Here is a 15,823-nt window from a genome sequence, read left to right as displayed (position 1 = left end):
TGACACCTGTGCTGGGTTCCATGCAAGGTATAAAAACTGAATTGTTCTTATTGGCTATACAGTATATATTAATAAGCATCAAACAGGCCTCTAAAGTCTAAAAAAGACCTACTCATGATGATAATTTTCTTTCCAGGTGTGCAGTATAAGTAAACATTTCATTCGGCATACAACCCTCCGAGTTCTTACTGAAAATGGCTCTAGCTAGCTTTAGATTTGTGCTGAATTAGGAAAAACTTTCAGTAATTCTGTATCGCTTTATAGCTCATTAGTTCAGTGTTTAGTAATTCAGACTTCTAAAGATTATTTAGAATTTAAGCGAACAGAATTTCATACTAATCAGAGATGAAATGGATGGGTGAAAGGAGGAAAAGAAAAACTAGGAGGAAAAACCCCTGAAAATGTCATGAGAGAATCCAGTTCTGCACAGACTATCTTCAGTTCCTAAAGGTCCTTACACCTATTTAGTGCAGGAACTGTAAATATATCAGTTTGCCTAAAAACTCCATTTTTTTTTTTCCTACAAAGATATCCCTTCTTCATCTCCATGACTTGAAAGCTTAAACTTTTACATCTCTGGCTAATTCACAGTCCTCATAGAGACAAAAATTATACAGCATGATTCAATGTAATCCATGGTGTTGAAAGAGCAACTTATATCTGAAGAGTTTATGATGTAAACAACTTTACATTTTGATTCACTTAAGAAGTATTCATCATTTAGTTAAAAATATTTTTTCTTTTCATATTTTCCTGTTTTAAAGGCAAGAAAAACCTTGACAGACTAGAAGCAGTAACCAGTTTCTTCCTAATGGAAGAATCAGACTGCTCGACAGAGACCCCCTGCACCTCATCGAGCACTCCCACACCTGCCCGTTTTCCAGCAGGAGTGGTGTTTTCTCAGATGGTTGGTCAGATCCTGCTGAGAAGAAGGCCCTTAGCCAGCAGGAGCTGGCTAAGGATTTGCACAAAGCCTGGACCGGGCTCCTGGGACATGCCAGCCCTTGGAGACCAGGTGGATTTTCTATTACAAGCCAGAGAGGGGATCAAACAGAACAAACCCGCAATGAGTTAGAGTGGGGGCGGGGTGCAGAGAAAGAAAAGACGTAGATGGTATCACGGAACATCGTAAGCACAAAACAGACCCCTAGCACCCCCATGGTTTTGATCCTAAGCTGAACCCAAGTGCTCTTCCTGGGACTCCTAACTCACTCACTGCCCTACCTACTCCATGTAGGGAAAATGTCTACTAATGTCCTTCTAGAGATACACCCTGGACGATACGGTTTGGGGCCTGAAATCAGCCACTGCAGAGTTTTCACACTCTTTAACTAGTAAGGCATGCTATCTTCATGCAAGTCATGTCCTTATTCTCTCCGTTTTGTACACCTTTTTTCTGTAACGCAGGTCACATTTTAATATAGTTTTAGAAACACTTCCGAATATAACTATCACTTTAATCAGGAAAAATACCTGAAACATGTATGTTAATTGGCCATTAGTACATTATTTAAAAGAATTTTTGTTTTTGAATCCTTGGTTTACTTCATTGGGTTTATAAAGGTATAAACCTACTGATTTTTCCATTTGACTATTTTGTACTAAATGTAGTTTCCCCAGTAAACCTGTTGACAAAAATCATGTTTTAAATAGGGAAAAAATGAAAGATGCCTTTTCTAAGCATCTTAGGCAAAGAAAGTCATGGATGTTAATTTCATTCTCTTACGTGGACTTAGTCAAAGACACCAGGCAGCATGAAGAGTTAATGAAAGCTATGACTAGAGTATGGCTAATCAACTAGATAGTGTGATGGCTAGTCTCTTAATAGAGTAAAAAAAAAAAAAAAAAAGGATTTGCTAATTTGATTTCAGACAGTGGAATTATGCAAATAGAGATGTTAGCTATAACCACAACTAAACCTTGTTCAGCATCTTGTCTTAGTTTATCTTATCTTAGTATAAAATAATTCCCTGCTTCTTTCCACTTACAGGCCACTAGCTCTAACTCTTTCTTATTAATTTCTCTACCCCAGCCCTCTCTACTCATTTTCCTAACAACTCCTTATTATAAGTGACAATGCATATCTTTAACTTTGATGGTTTCATTTCCTTTGGAAGCTCTTAAATGCACAAGGCTTCAAAGTGCCATTCTTACAGGAATCTCATCTCTCTGTTTTCTTCCTCCTTGAAGGGCCATAAATTGAAAGCTCCTCCCCAAAGCGTCTCCATCATCATTCATGGTCTCCTTGTGCTCTTAGCTACCTATGCTCAGATCCTCAGAGCCTGAACTCCCTTGTACACAACTACTTGTACACAAGATGAGTTCCCCTTTATAAATGTCCAGAATCCAGTCCTTTATGCCTGGATTGACTTCTTCAGGTCCTGATGGTCCTGTCCTAACTTTTGCTGCTTGAAATCCACCTTGTGCAGGGCAGCTAAAATCATTCTCCTCACATGTTGTTTTGCTCATGTCACTAACTTCCTCAGAACTCTGAAACAGCTTCCACTTGTGTGTTGTATAACACCTGATTAGTGCTTTTAGGATTCTTTAATAGTCAGCACCCCTTATCTAATTGTCCTCCTCTCCCGCCATGACTCAGCTGTGCTCTACACCACTGCAAAGCAGAACATTGTGAGGCTTAGATTACACACGCCCGAGGGTGGTGCAAAATGCAGAAGGGGTTTGAGTACATTTTTGTACACACATTTGTAAGATTCCTCAAAAGGGGATGAAACCCCGGAGTCTGAATCTGACATCAGGGGGTCTTGTCCAGCGTCTCCAGCCTCCTACTTTCCTAGTATTTTTATTCTTTTCTACAAACCAACAGCATTAATTTTCAGGAATTTCAGAGCAGCTCCACGACTGCCCTCCCCAGATTTACCAACTTTCTGGGTCACTGTTCCTGGTGGTAGGATGAGGGTGAGAGGGAAGCGCCTGCCCATGAAAAGAGCCTTGTTTTCAGGTTTTACTGGCAATGGGAGTCATTAGGGAACATCCACACAGAACACTAGATGATTAACAAGGCTATGAAACTGAAAGAAAGATCTACTCCAGCAAGCCACAAGGACAATAGTGCCCACAGATAATGAGCACCGGCGATATTCACTGCCTTTAAGCGGTTTTTCTTTCTCTTCAGGCTGTGAGTCATCAGATATGCTATTCTTCCCCCACCTGGCAAAATCTCCGTTTGCCTCTGTGACAAATCATGCCTTTGCTTCCCTTTAAAATGTTGCTGAAGACTAAAATTCCTTATGAAATCACTCCAGACCAATTCCACCTGGCATCAGACACGCCCGTTATACCAAGAACCCCTCTTTATTCACGCCGTCTAATTTTTCTCCCTTTTCTCATTACTGGGCATTTCTTTAGGGCCAGCACTACTATACATACATGTTCACGCAGACACCGTTTATGGGAGGGATGCTTGAGACTTGTTTTGTTTTCTTTCTTTTGTTGGCTTACGCCTTCTACTTCCCTGGAAATATCTTTAAGGTCTTATTACTGGGCACCGAACACAGTGGAGGCCCTGTAACGATTATAAATATAGCAACTGTAATTTAAAGAAAACTTTTAAACAATAAAGTTTAGTGACTGAACTTTAACGCCACACAATTAATGCATTATTGAAGACTCCAAAGCAAAAAAAAAAAAAAGGGAAAAACCTTTAAATAAGCTCTTCTTCCCCTTGTTTTCATTTATGGAATTATTGAATGCTCACTTTAGAACCACATTTTAATCATTCCAACAGTGACTCGAAAGTTATTCTGATTTAGTGAGGAGTAAGAAGAATAGCATAATTTTGAAAAGTGCTTTCACTGTCAAGTTTATCCACTAACATTAAAAAAAAAACCAGGGGGCTTCCCTGGTGGCCCAATGGTTGAGAATCTGCCTGCCAACGCAGGGGACACGGGTTCGAGCCCTGGTCTGGGAAGATCCCACATGCCGCGGAGCAACTAGGCCCGTGAGCCACAACTACTGAGCCTGCGCGTCTGGAGCCCGTGTTCCGCAACAAGAGAGGCCGCGATAGTGAGAGGCCCGTGCACCGCGATGAAGAGTGGCCCCCGCTTGCCACAACTAGAGAAAGCCCTCGCACAGAAACGAAGACCCAACACAGCCCAAAAAAAAAAAAAAAAAAAAAAAAGAATAATAAGTAAACCAAATGACATTCAAAATATTAAAAAAAAAAACAAAAACCAAAACCCAAAATATTACTACAATATGTGGCCAAGTAAAAAGTCTTTGGACCTGTTTCATGAACAATTTATTTCTTTTTAATACCTATAAGACTGACCATTTAGACATTTTAATCTTCTTCAAAACCTGTATGGAACGGGGGCAGAGGGCTAACAGTTGACTGAATGTATTACTTTGTGCTATTATTTAAAGACTTCTATGAGTACAAGTTACCTCCCACCAACTCGAAGCTTGTGTGTGGTGTGCGTGGGCAGAGGGGCACGGGGTCAGGCTCACGCCTCCTCTCCCCTTCAGGGCTAGTGCAGGTGTAAGTGTGTGAGCATCTAACAATGCCTCTGACTTGATCAACATTGACTGGTATGTCAGGTGTGCTTCAAAACCGTTTTGATTTTGGCTCGATGTTCCTCACTACAAGCCTGTCCCTAACAGTTTGCACGGTAGGTCATTTCCCCTTTCAGTCCACCATCTTCTGATTGCAGACAAGTCTAGAGTTGGAAGAGTAAAACGTCAGTGGTGTTTCACTGAGGGATTTACTCACGGAGTAGTTTCTGTACGAGGCATCGTTGGTAGAGTTATGTGAAGTCAAGGTTCAAAAACAGGCAAAGGAGGTGAATTCACAGGATGGCAGAGACCCAGACAGGGGCTTTCTGTGACTGCCGGGTCCAGTTTTTCCCACTTCCTCACTCCCATTGCATCAGTGAGAAAAAAGAAACCTGAAAGATTACTTGTTCAATATGTCAGAAATAAATCACCCATATTCTGGGAATGAACGACACGTTTTGCTGACCTGATTTAGGGGCATTAGAGCATCAGACACACAAGGTCCCAGACCTGCCTCTGCTCCTCACCCACCACTTCCAGTCTATCAATTTCTGCTCGTTTCATCCCCTGCTTCTCTACCACCCCAGCCTTCGACTGGGTCTCTGTCATCTCCACAGACCAGGCCTCTAGCCTTGGCCCCATTTAAATCCATCTCAAAGGCAGATGGTTTCCTGATCAAATTCCTTCAAAGACTCCCCAAGGCCAGCAGTGGAAAACCCAGCTCCCAAACCCTTACCACCTCGTCTCCCATCGTATCTCAACGTAGCAAACTTCAGCGCGCCTGAGAGTAACCTGGGGGGTTTGCGAAATGCAGACCTCTGGGCCTCGGCCAAAGAAGAGTTAATTCAGCACCAGGGGGAGGACCAGGAATTTCTCAGCAGCCCTCGGGGATCTGCCCTCGGGGAGGATGGGGCACGCCTGGGGAGTGCTGCCCTCCAGACCCACTGCTTGCAGGAACTCACCCCACGCGCTTTCACTCCACTCTGGCCTCCCAGGATGTTCCTTTGGTCTGGAGCACCCTTGCCACCGTCTGCTTCCTGCCTCATCTCCACGGCTCAGGCTCAGCCCCCCTCCCTTAAGCCCCACGCGCGTTTGGTGCTCCTCTTCCACTATGCATGCTCACAGGTTTCCCTCAGCATTTACCACACTATGTTGACAGTATCTGTTTACGTTTGTCTCCTGCACAAGGTTTGTGGCTGTTGAATGAATAATGTCTGTTAAAGGAAAACAGTGGCAAATGAAGTATATGACTAAATAATTCTGCTTCCAGACAGATCTTCCTTTAGGAACCGAGAGAGGATGTGGGTTAAAGAAAAAAAAAAAAAAAAAAAATCCTACCCCAATTCTCACAATCCAGTGGAGGTTAAAGCCTTGGGCTCCGATGGTTATGCTGTCTGGGATCCTCCCTTGATAGGTCGTCTACTTGTTTTGTGACCTTTCTATACTTCAGTTTCCTACCTACTCACAGAGTTGCCATGGGAATTAGGTGAGATGACAGAAGACAAGCTCACAGCACAGGTCCAGGCACCAGGTAACCACTCAAGACATGTCTGTCTGCACGTGGCTAAAAGGTAGCGCCCCAACTGCTATCCTCAGAGCAAAAGGGGAAGGGCACTTGCACTGATGCATGATATACACGGGGGAACCGTTTAGAGTGTCTACACTGCTTCCATATCTGGAAACACTGCCAAAAAATTCACTAACTGCTAAACAGCTACCTTTGGTGTTTCTGTATCCAAAGGCTGCTAATGAGATTCCTGCTACCGTCAAAAATCATCTTATATACCCAATCCAAAAACGGTTAGAAGACCTAAATAGACATTTCTCCAAAGAAGATATACAGATTGCCAACAGACACATGAAAGAATGCTCATCATTAATCATTAGAGAAATGCAAATCAAAACTACAAAATGAGATATCATCTCACACCGGTCAGAATGGCCATCATCAAAAAATCTAGGAACAATAAATGCTGGAGAGGGTGTGGAGAAAAGGGAACTCTCTTGCACTGTTGGTGGGAATGTAAATTGATACAGCCACTATGGAGAACAGTATGGACGTTCCTTAAAAAACTAAAAATACAACTACCATACGACCCAGCAATCCCACTACTGGGCATATACCCTGAGAAAACCATAATTCAAAAAGAGTCATGTACCAAAATGTTCATTGCAGCTCTATTTACAATAGCCAGGACATGGAAGCAACCTAAGTGTCCATCATCAGATGAATGGATAAAGAAGATGTGGCACATATATACAATGGAATATTACTCAGCCATAAAGAGAAACTAAATTGAGTTATTTGTAGTGAGGTGGATGGATCTAGAGTCTGTCATACAGAGTGAAGTAAGTCAAGTCAGAAAGAGAAAAACAAATACCATATGCTAACACATATATATGGAATCTAAGGAAAAAAAAAAAAGGTCATGAAGAACCTAGGGGTAAGACAGGAATAAGACACAGACTTACTAGAGAATGGACTTGAGGATATGGGGAGGGGGAAGGGTAAGCTGGGACAAAGTGAGAGAGTGGCATGGACATATATACACTACCAAACGTAAAACAGATAGCTAGTGGGAAGCAGCCGCATAGCACAGGGAGATCAGCTCGGTGCTTTGTGACCACCTAGAGGGGTGGGATGGGGAGGGTGGGAGGGAGACGCAAGAGGGAAGAGATATGGGAACATATGTATATGTATAACTGATTCACTTTGTTATAAAGCAGAAACTAAAACACCATTGTAAAGCAATTATACTCCAATAAAGATGTTAAAAAATAATAAAAATAAAAACCTTTTTTCATAACATAATATTAATAACTTTCCATGTAATAACTAATCATCTGCACTCTTATCAATAGATGACTATAATTTTATTGCATAGGCTAGATCATAACTTATTAAGCTGATTTTCTAGTAATAGGGCATTTGGGCTGTTTTGAAAATTTTGTATTACAATCTTTTAACACATTTTTCAATTATTCAGTTGAATTGCTCAAAGTAGAACGTATTAAAGGCTATGTACATTTTTAAGATGTTATGACCAGGCCTTGTTATAAATAAATGAATTATAAAATGAAAAAAAAAAAATCATCTTATAGACTCTATGCAGAAATCTTAATTTAAATTAAAAAATGTGATTTAAATGAAAATAATTTAAGTGTTTTAACAGTTTAATATTTTTTAAAGAACGCACAGTTATCTGCCCTTCCGCATTATAAAATTCTTCTGTACTTTACGTTCTTCCCTTACTTTACATTCCTATTGTTAGGGGTGACATCACATATTTGAAGAGACGTTTTATTAAGTTTCCTTAATTTAGTCCGGGCCTGCTGTGCATCTTGAGAGTGGTCACAAGAGACTAACAGGGGTCAGGCAAAGGAAAGGGGCCTGGCAGAGAGGGCATTCCAGGCAGAGGGAGCTGCTTGTGCAAAGAGCACGGGAAACGGTCTGCAACAAACCACCCGGGCTGGGTGACGTGCTTCCAGGTGGGCCCTCCAGCCCGCAGCCCCGCCTCACTCCCAGCTCCCGTCCTGCTGCACAGGAACCCGCCAGCGTATCTGGTCTTAACAACACGTCTCGTTTCTTATTCATCTCTGTATTCCTAGGGCCTAGGGCCATGTTTGGACAGGGCTGGCACTAAATAAATGTTTGCCAAATGATGTTTCTTTGGCCTAATAATTTCTGATAGTGATATTTTGTTCCCGTGCGTTGCCAAGAAAGAAACAGGCCAACAGATCTATCTTGCTCGCTGGGTATGTCCCTTGAGCACAAATCTTAGAAAGCGTTAATTTCACAAATTCAAGAATGGACATTCTGATACCTGAATTGCATTGTCGTAAGGCAACAGATTCCCAAGCACTTAATGTGAGGACTGCTTTATTGGTACTTCTTAAAAAACAGCTGTGTCTAGTATCACGTACACGGAATTCCTCTTTCGTGGCAGGGCTCATAGATGTCATTGTTCCTCAGGGTTACCGTCTGAGCTCTTTACATACAGCACAAATCTTTCTGAGTTCCAGGCCCACGGCCCCTTTTGTCTTTTGGGCATCTCAAAATTTAAGAAGTCAAAAATCCAAACTCATCTTCCTCTTTAAACCTGTACCTTCCTCCCTGGTCCCTTGTTTCAATAAACAGGACCAGCACCCTTCTAGCTGTCCAGGCCAGAAACCCGAGTCACTGACTCTTCCGGGTTCACCACACCGTCAACCAAGTCCTACTGGGCCTGCCTGGGAGGCTCTCGCCCATACATTCACTTCTTCCCACCTCCACTGCCACTGCTTAGCTCACCCCATGGGCTCTTACCTAGATTCCTGGCCAGCCGATTACTACTTAATCTGTCTCCAGTTTTATTGCCTGCCCCTTCCACTTCCCAATCTCTGTACCACCTGCAAACAGAGTGATCTTTCTAATACTTGATCATGTAATTCTTCTGCCTGAAACTATCAATAGGGTCTCCTCTGTCTTCGGGATAACGTCTGAATTCCTTATAGGTCAGTGAGCCCCTGCTTACTTCTCCACCTCATCTCTCAACAACCGCCACCTAGCACCCTCTTTTCCAGCCATACCAAACATTTTACAGCCTCCCAAATACACGAGTGCCACTGTCCTCTGCACCATCCTCCACCTTTTTCTGGAAAACATCTACCCATCCTTTGGTTCCCAGCTTGATACCACCTGCAGAAAATCGCCTCCAGCCCCAGCCTATGATTAAGCTCCTCCTGTGTGCTACCTAAACTCACAGCAAGGTGCCTATCATCCAATAGGTAACTGCTTTTTCAATCTGTACCAACCAGATGCTATGACAGAAAGGACTAGGTCCTAATCATAATTTTATATTTACATAGTACGTAATCGGTGAGTGACTGGAATTAATATTTCACTGAGATAAGAAGCAAACCTTATAAAATGGGCTGTCTTTTCTGGGAATCCAGGCCAGGCTGTTAACTAATTTGTTAACAGATGACAGATAAGGGCTAAAGGTACCACGCTGTCAGGGCATTTGCATCTTTGCAAGGTAGCCTGTCAGTCCATAGCTCAACTGATTCTGAAATCACTGGGATGAGTCGGAGGGGGTGTGAACAAGTGACTAGGGCTGGTGGAGGGTGGGTGGAGCCCCATCATCTGACACCCCACCATCCTCGCTCTTGAACCCTAAACTTTAGCTTCTATGGGATATTTCCTCAACAAGTTTTGACTAAGAGGCTCCTCCTATGAATCTCAGACCTTTCCCCTAATAGACAGAAGTATACGTATGAAATCTTGAAATCCTAATTCCAAAAAGCTCCCTCACCAATGTAAAAAAAAAAAAAAAAAAAAAAAGAAATGAAACTGAGAGGGACACTTAGACCAAGCAACTGAGCTCAAAATTTGATTGACTTGATACTGTAAAATTTAGCAAAAAATTGTACCTCATTTAAAAGTTTTTAGATGCTAACAAAAAATATAACAAAATGATTTGTTAATCTCTGGCATAACGGATCATTTTTAAAATACTAGAAAGTAAATTAAAAATTAATTGTATTGTACTTGGCTTGAATAAGTTTCTTTTGGCGCACAGGGAAATCCTAAGATTTGACTTCAAAGAGCTTTACTATTTTTGAGGCAATCTGGATTCCTTACACATTAATTAAATTTCTGATAAAGCAGCTTATTCTGAATTGAGCATATTATACAAATAAATGTGAAACACCAACTGAAACAGAAGGGCAAAATTATTAAAAGCTGATTTGGTTGTATTCCCAAGAGGCCACTGGACTGAAGCTGAGTGACTTACATAAATACCTTTGGCATTTGCTGGATCCTGTTCCTAAACACAATGTTCATATTTCATCTATAATAAGAAAAGCATCTCAAAGATTTGCAAGGCACTAGTCTTGCAAGCGTCCAGTTTGGTGTCTTGAGTAAAGTGAGATTGGTAGAGTCAGCTTAATCCATGACGGAAAGTTGTGAGCTGGGTGCTCGGGCCGTCTGGCAGCTGCCGCTCCCAGGTGCCGCCCCGCTAGGTTAGCACGCGCACAGAACCCTGCCACTGGCCCCAAAACAGCTTCTCCGGGGCGAAGCCCAAGTTCCTATGGAGCACACGGGATGGAACTTGAACCCAATCACACCTTCGCCTTTCCGGAAAACAGTTCAGCAGGGTGGTTTCCATTACAACGAAGCTGTACTAAAAAGTAACTGCTGCCTTAAGGCTCCACATTGACTGAATCAGGAAAGTGTCCTATTTCACGGCTAAATGAGATGGAATCTGCCGAAATTTGTACTGTCTGGGGCAAGCTCAGATTTCTGCAGTTAAAACCAGGCCAACGTGTGTCCCCCAAGCCTAGGCTATCATCACCCTAGACTGTTTTTTACCTCCAGCCTTCACAGCCGGTTTCCACCCAGCAGGTCTCTGCAGAATTGACTATTACCTCACGTGCCACTCACACCACTTACGGCACCTTCTCCTCGCCCTCCCAGTTCAAAGTGGAGAGCCACGCCTACACGATTCAGGGTTTAAAAAGGAATGCTTCTAATGGCCCTAGAGCCTGGATACCTGTGTGGTCCTCCCATCATGGTGGCCCAAGACTGAGTTTCATTAAATCTGTATTGCTTGGACCTACCTGTGAATCATTAAAACTCAGGCTCACCTCAATGCCTCAGGGTTTCTGAATGGGCCTAGCCCTGGGAGGGCTGGAGGAAGAATTTTTTTTAAAGAAAGATATTTAGAAACGAGATGGCCTAAGAACATTTTATAAGGTGCTCATGATACAATGTGTTCCCATGTCATGCGTTAATGACCTGTTAAGCCACCATGTCACATAACGTCAGAGCTGAAGGAGAAGAGCAGGGCAAGGGCTTTCTCTGTGCTTCCCAGTTCGGCCTCTGGACTAGCATTATATAGCCAAGCTCTGCCCCCTGCTTAGGGGCAGGACAGGGCTGACGCCTAGGTTATCTTTGTGGTTTCAGCTGCTCTCTCCACACACCCACAGAATTCTCAGTGACTGCTCGGCCCCTTAAGAAGTCCTGGGCCCCATGAGAGGAAGAAGCATGTCTTTCTTTCAACAGCCTGGAGAAGAACGTGAGGAAATTAGAGCGGGTGCCTCACTTGCTCCCATGGGAAATGGGCAACCTTTGGTTAAAAACGACAAACATGTATTTAAAACCCTGATGTGCAATACAGAAACCACAACACACGTAAAGGATAATGGTGACCGACGCTAATATATCCAAACAATATGACAATATATTGACAATATATTGAGTCCACACCGACTGAGGCTGGGAAAGGGGTGAGTCTGGACACACACGTCTGCACACAGGCGGTCAAGCCTGGTGGACTTAACTCCGTTCCTTTTGCTTAGCCCTATTCCTGCTCCCCAAGCCTTCCTTCCCTTCCTGCTTCCATATTTACCTCCATCTCAGGCTGGCTTCTTGGTCTTCTATCAACCTTCACTTTTGGGAATGGTACTTGTAGGATCAACACATTTTCTAAAACATTAACTAGACGTAGGGATTTACAGGTTCAAGTCCCATGACACCCACTCTTTCACTCAATCCTTAAAACAACCCTCCTGTGAAGAAAAAGGCAAATATCAGTCCCTACACACAGAAGCTTTTCCGCACCTCAAGGCCTGAGTGTTTTAACCAAGCCTCTGGAATCTGCTCATAGGCTGGTGAGAGCAGGTGGAAAAGGCGACAGGCAGCAAAGGCAGATATGGAAGAACACAGGAGACACAACTGAAAAAAAATAACTAATGCTCTTCTCAGCCATAAATTCCCACATTTCAGGTGATGTGCCCCTCAAATTTCTTTACTTATTTAACAGTCTCTTCATTAAAATGACTTATGAGGCATTACAAGGAATCTACCTTCCTATGAAAAATCACTTATGCTAATAATAGTTGAAAATTAACCAGAGCCCCAGTAGAAGAAACAACAAAATTCATGGAAAAGGTAACCTAAAATTGTTTTTAAAGATGTGATATAGCCACTAATATTACAGAAAAGAAAGATAAAATATAAACTATAATATCAATTTTCAAAAGAGAAAGAGAAACCTTTTGTCCAACAGAATTTAAGAGCCTCAAATGCCTTGCCCTTTACAATAACTTGGCAGATGGAGCTTCTTCCCAAAATTGGTGGTAATAAGTTTAATTTGGATCCATAATGTGCACTGGCTCATGGTTGACTTTGCACTTTAATAGGTGTGAATGCAGTCAAGTAATCTTGTGAGGGACTGTTCCACTGAATGTTATTATTTGAGCTAAAGAAAAATGACCAAAAAAAATGGCTGGACAAGAAAACCTTTCAAAAGGAAATAGACAGGGCTTCCCTGGTGGCGCAGTGGTTAAGAATCCGCCTGCCAAGGCAGGGGACACGGGTTCGAGCCCTGGTCCAGGAAGATCCCACATGCCGCGGAGCAACTAAGCCCGTGCGCCACAGCTACTGAGCCTGCGGTCTAGAGCCCGCGAGCCACAACTACTGAGCCCACGAGCCACAACTACTGAGCCCGCATGCCACAACTACTGAGCCCGTGCACCTAGAGCCCATGCTCCGCAACAGGAGAAGCCACCGCAATGAGAAGCCTGCGCACCGCAACGAGGAGCAACCCCCTGCACGCCGCAACAAGAGAAAGCCCGCACGCAGCAACCAAGACCCAATGCAGCCAAAAATAAAAATAAATAAATTAAAAAAAAAAACAAAGGAAATAGACAGCTGAATATTCAGCAAACTTAGACTTTTTTAAAAGACAATAAGCTCTTATGTTCTGCCTTATCACAAATTTTGGTGATGTCAACTAAGTAGGACAGGCCAATGTTATTGTAGTTAGTAAAAGTTGACTTCCTGGAAATTTCTTATAGGACACTCACAGGTATCACTGGACCAGCTCATGAAGAATGGAATTAACAGTTTGGCTTAACCAGAAGCTGTTATTCCCTGGCTATGCTTTAGTTTTGACACTTTAATGATGTTGACCTAATTAGGGAAAAGGGTATCTCTAACACATACTTTTGCATTTTCTGCACGTCCTTGACTGTTGCCAGATTACAGGGTGATGAACTGTGAGAGCTAGGTTTCCTGCCGGAGAACTGCGGTTTAAAAATGTCTGGCAAGATGGAATTAGAAACACTGGCAGTGTACGTACCCAAAGTAGCGAGGATGTGATTCACTCATTCATCAAATATTTACTAGAGCTCTTATGAAAGTGCCCTGATCTAAACTAGCTGCTGGTAATACAAAAGTGAGCCCAGCTGCCTTCAGGGCCTGGCTCTCCAATCTAAGCTGGAGAAAGAGATATTACACAAACCTACTGAAATACAATGACGATTTAGACTAACGGGGGGATTTGGACTGAGGGGGTGGGGTCGGAGGGGTAGGGGGTAGGGAAACCCTCTGTGAAGAAGAGGCTCTACGTCTAAACCAGAGTGGGGAGCAGCCCGAGGGGCTGGCCAGGGGAGCCGGGCCTGGGTACCAGCCAGAGGGAGGGATGAGCAAAGACTTCCCTGAAGGAAAGCTGTAGTGGCTGAGTCATTCTGGGCATGGAGGAAAGGGGGAGAGTGGCATGAAACTGTAATGTACCTTTTTAAAAGAGAAGGATGGGAAATATATTTTTCCTGTAGGATTAAAAAAAAAACTTGTCAGTTTAATATGTAAGCCCAAAATCGGCAAACAGGGAATCCAATCTCTGGTTCTGCAAACGGACAGAGCAAGCTCACCAGATCCCTTGATGCTGAGGTCCTCCACGTGCTATCTGGCTGCTTCCATCCCCCTGTACAGCTACACCTGTGACAAGCACAGCAGGGCTGGGCAGGGGACATGACAGCACATTCCCTGTCTAGTGCTGCCGTTACCACCTGAAGTGGCACTAATGGTTGGCGAGAGGTTGGGAGCAGACAGCTCCACCCCACTGGCCAGCCCGACCCACCACTGACACTTCACAGTGGTCCTGGGGGATTCCCAGCCCATCACCCGACTAGTTGCAGTGAGGCTGGCCACAGAGTTAGTAAGGGTCACTATCCCATTCCGCTCTATCCTCCCTTCTTAGTTTTCTTTCTTCTAATCTGATAACAACGAATCTAGTATAAACAAATACCTGTGATTCTCAGATGCTTTAGGCCAGAGTTCTCCCATCCTTTTCACCACACCTCTTCCACCCTTTAGCATAACTACTCCTTCTAAGGCCCAGATTCTACAAAGCTCTTCCTCTGTCTACACCCCTCCCTAAATTATCTATTCGTTTCCATGGAAGTGTGGTTCTCCAAGGGTCACTTAAATGCCTCAACCAAATGCCTCACCTTAAAATCCCTCCTTAAAATATTTTTCTCAAGGAAGAGTCATTTGAACATCTCTCTTAAGGAATTATTGGAGACAAGAGTTAGTGGAGTAAAAAATGACCAAATGAGAAAAATGAGCGAAATGACAGGGACAGTGGGGTGACCTTGGGCAGAGCCTCAGTCTCTGCCTCTGAAAATGAGGCGCTTGAAATGTTCCGAGTTGCTCCCCTTTCTCTTGCACATTCCTTAAAAAACAAGGTGGAGACATTTTCTCAATTCCATGTGGTGATTTTTACCCTCAGGGCCAAGACAAGAGGAGAACAAAACATTTTTAAAAAAATCTTATAAGCATAAAATCATATAAACTTTTGGAATTAGAACAGACACCTAAAGAAAGGTTATAGGAGCTGGCAAATTATTAGCACCCCTTTAAAGTTTTAACTCTTTTTTTTTTCTTTAATTTTTATAAAGTTTTAACTCTTTAAGTGCTAGCCTGCTAGGAAACTTTCAGTGACTACTGATTCTATTGCATTATTTCTACCATCTACTACCTCTTCTCTGTCATCCTCGTATTCCCTGATCTATAAGAATTAAACAGGGGTCCATAATAAGCCTTCAGAAATAAGCCTCCTGTGTTTACTGGGAAGATACACCACTCCGTCTTCAATGAAGTAAAGGAAAGATCCACAGATCTACCATGTTTTCCTGAATCTTTGGGCCGAAGATGGTTGGTTCCATGTCTCCTGATTTCCCTGAGGAGCCGTTTGCAGAGAAGGTAATTATTTTCCCTCAAAGCTAGGCTTTGTTTCCAGATAAAATAAGGTGATGGTACAAAAGCGGATCCATTTCCCTGGGATTTCAGAAACAAACAAAAATCTCTGTAGCATAAAAAATAACAGTGATACAATAATAATTAACACTATCAGGGAGGCAATCTGAAGCGGTCAATAACTATTAACAGATCATCTCCCTTTGTTGCTAATGTTGAACTAGTGATTTCAACAGTGGCCGCTGCTAGGAGCCTTACTTTCTAGTTCTTATTCTGCCATCA

General features: G+C 43.0%; 1 protein-coding gene across 6 annotated transcripts in view; it reads right to left on the bottom strand.

Moving 5' to 3' along the window:
• Positions 1 to 15,823, bottom strand: part of JPH1 (junctophilin 1) — a 79,707-nt gene that overhangs the window by 55,407 nt on the left and 8,477 nt on the right. Inside the window, exon 3 of one of the 6 annotated variants that reach the window (XM_082363434.1) lies at positions 7,172 to 15,622. The exons of the other annotated variants lie outside the window; for them this stretch is intronic. Coding sequence (XP_082219560.1) covers positions 15,568 to 15,622 — 55 coding nt within the window. The 3' untranslated portion in view covers positions 7,172 to 15,567. Of the gene's footprint in view, positions 1 to 7,171; positions 15,623 to 15,823 lie in introns of those variants that run through there. 6 annotated transcript variants of the gene reach the window in all.

The sequence above is a fragment of the Balaenoptera borealis genome (assembly GCF_965194805.1).
Source record: "Balaenoptera borealis genome assembly, chromosome: 17".
NCBI lineage: Eukaryota > Metazoa > Chordata > Mammalia > Artiodactyla > Balaenopteridae > Balaenoptera > Balaenoptera borealis.
The sequence above is the reverse complement of the archived record's forward strand: the minus strand, read 5'-3'. Positions and strand labels throughout refer to the sequence as shown.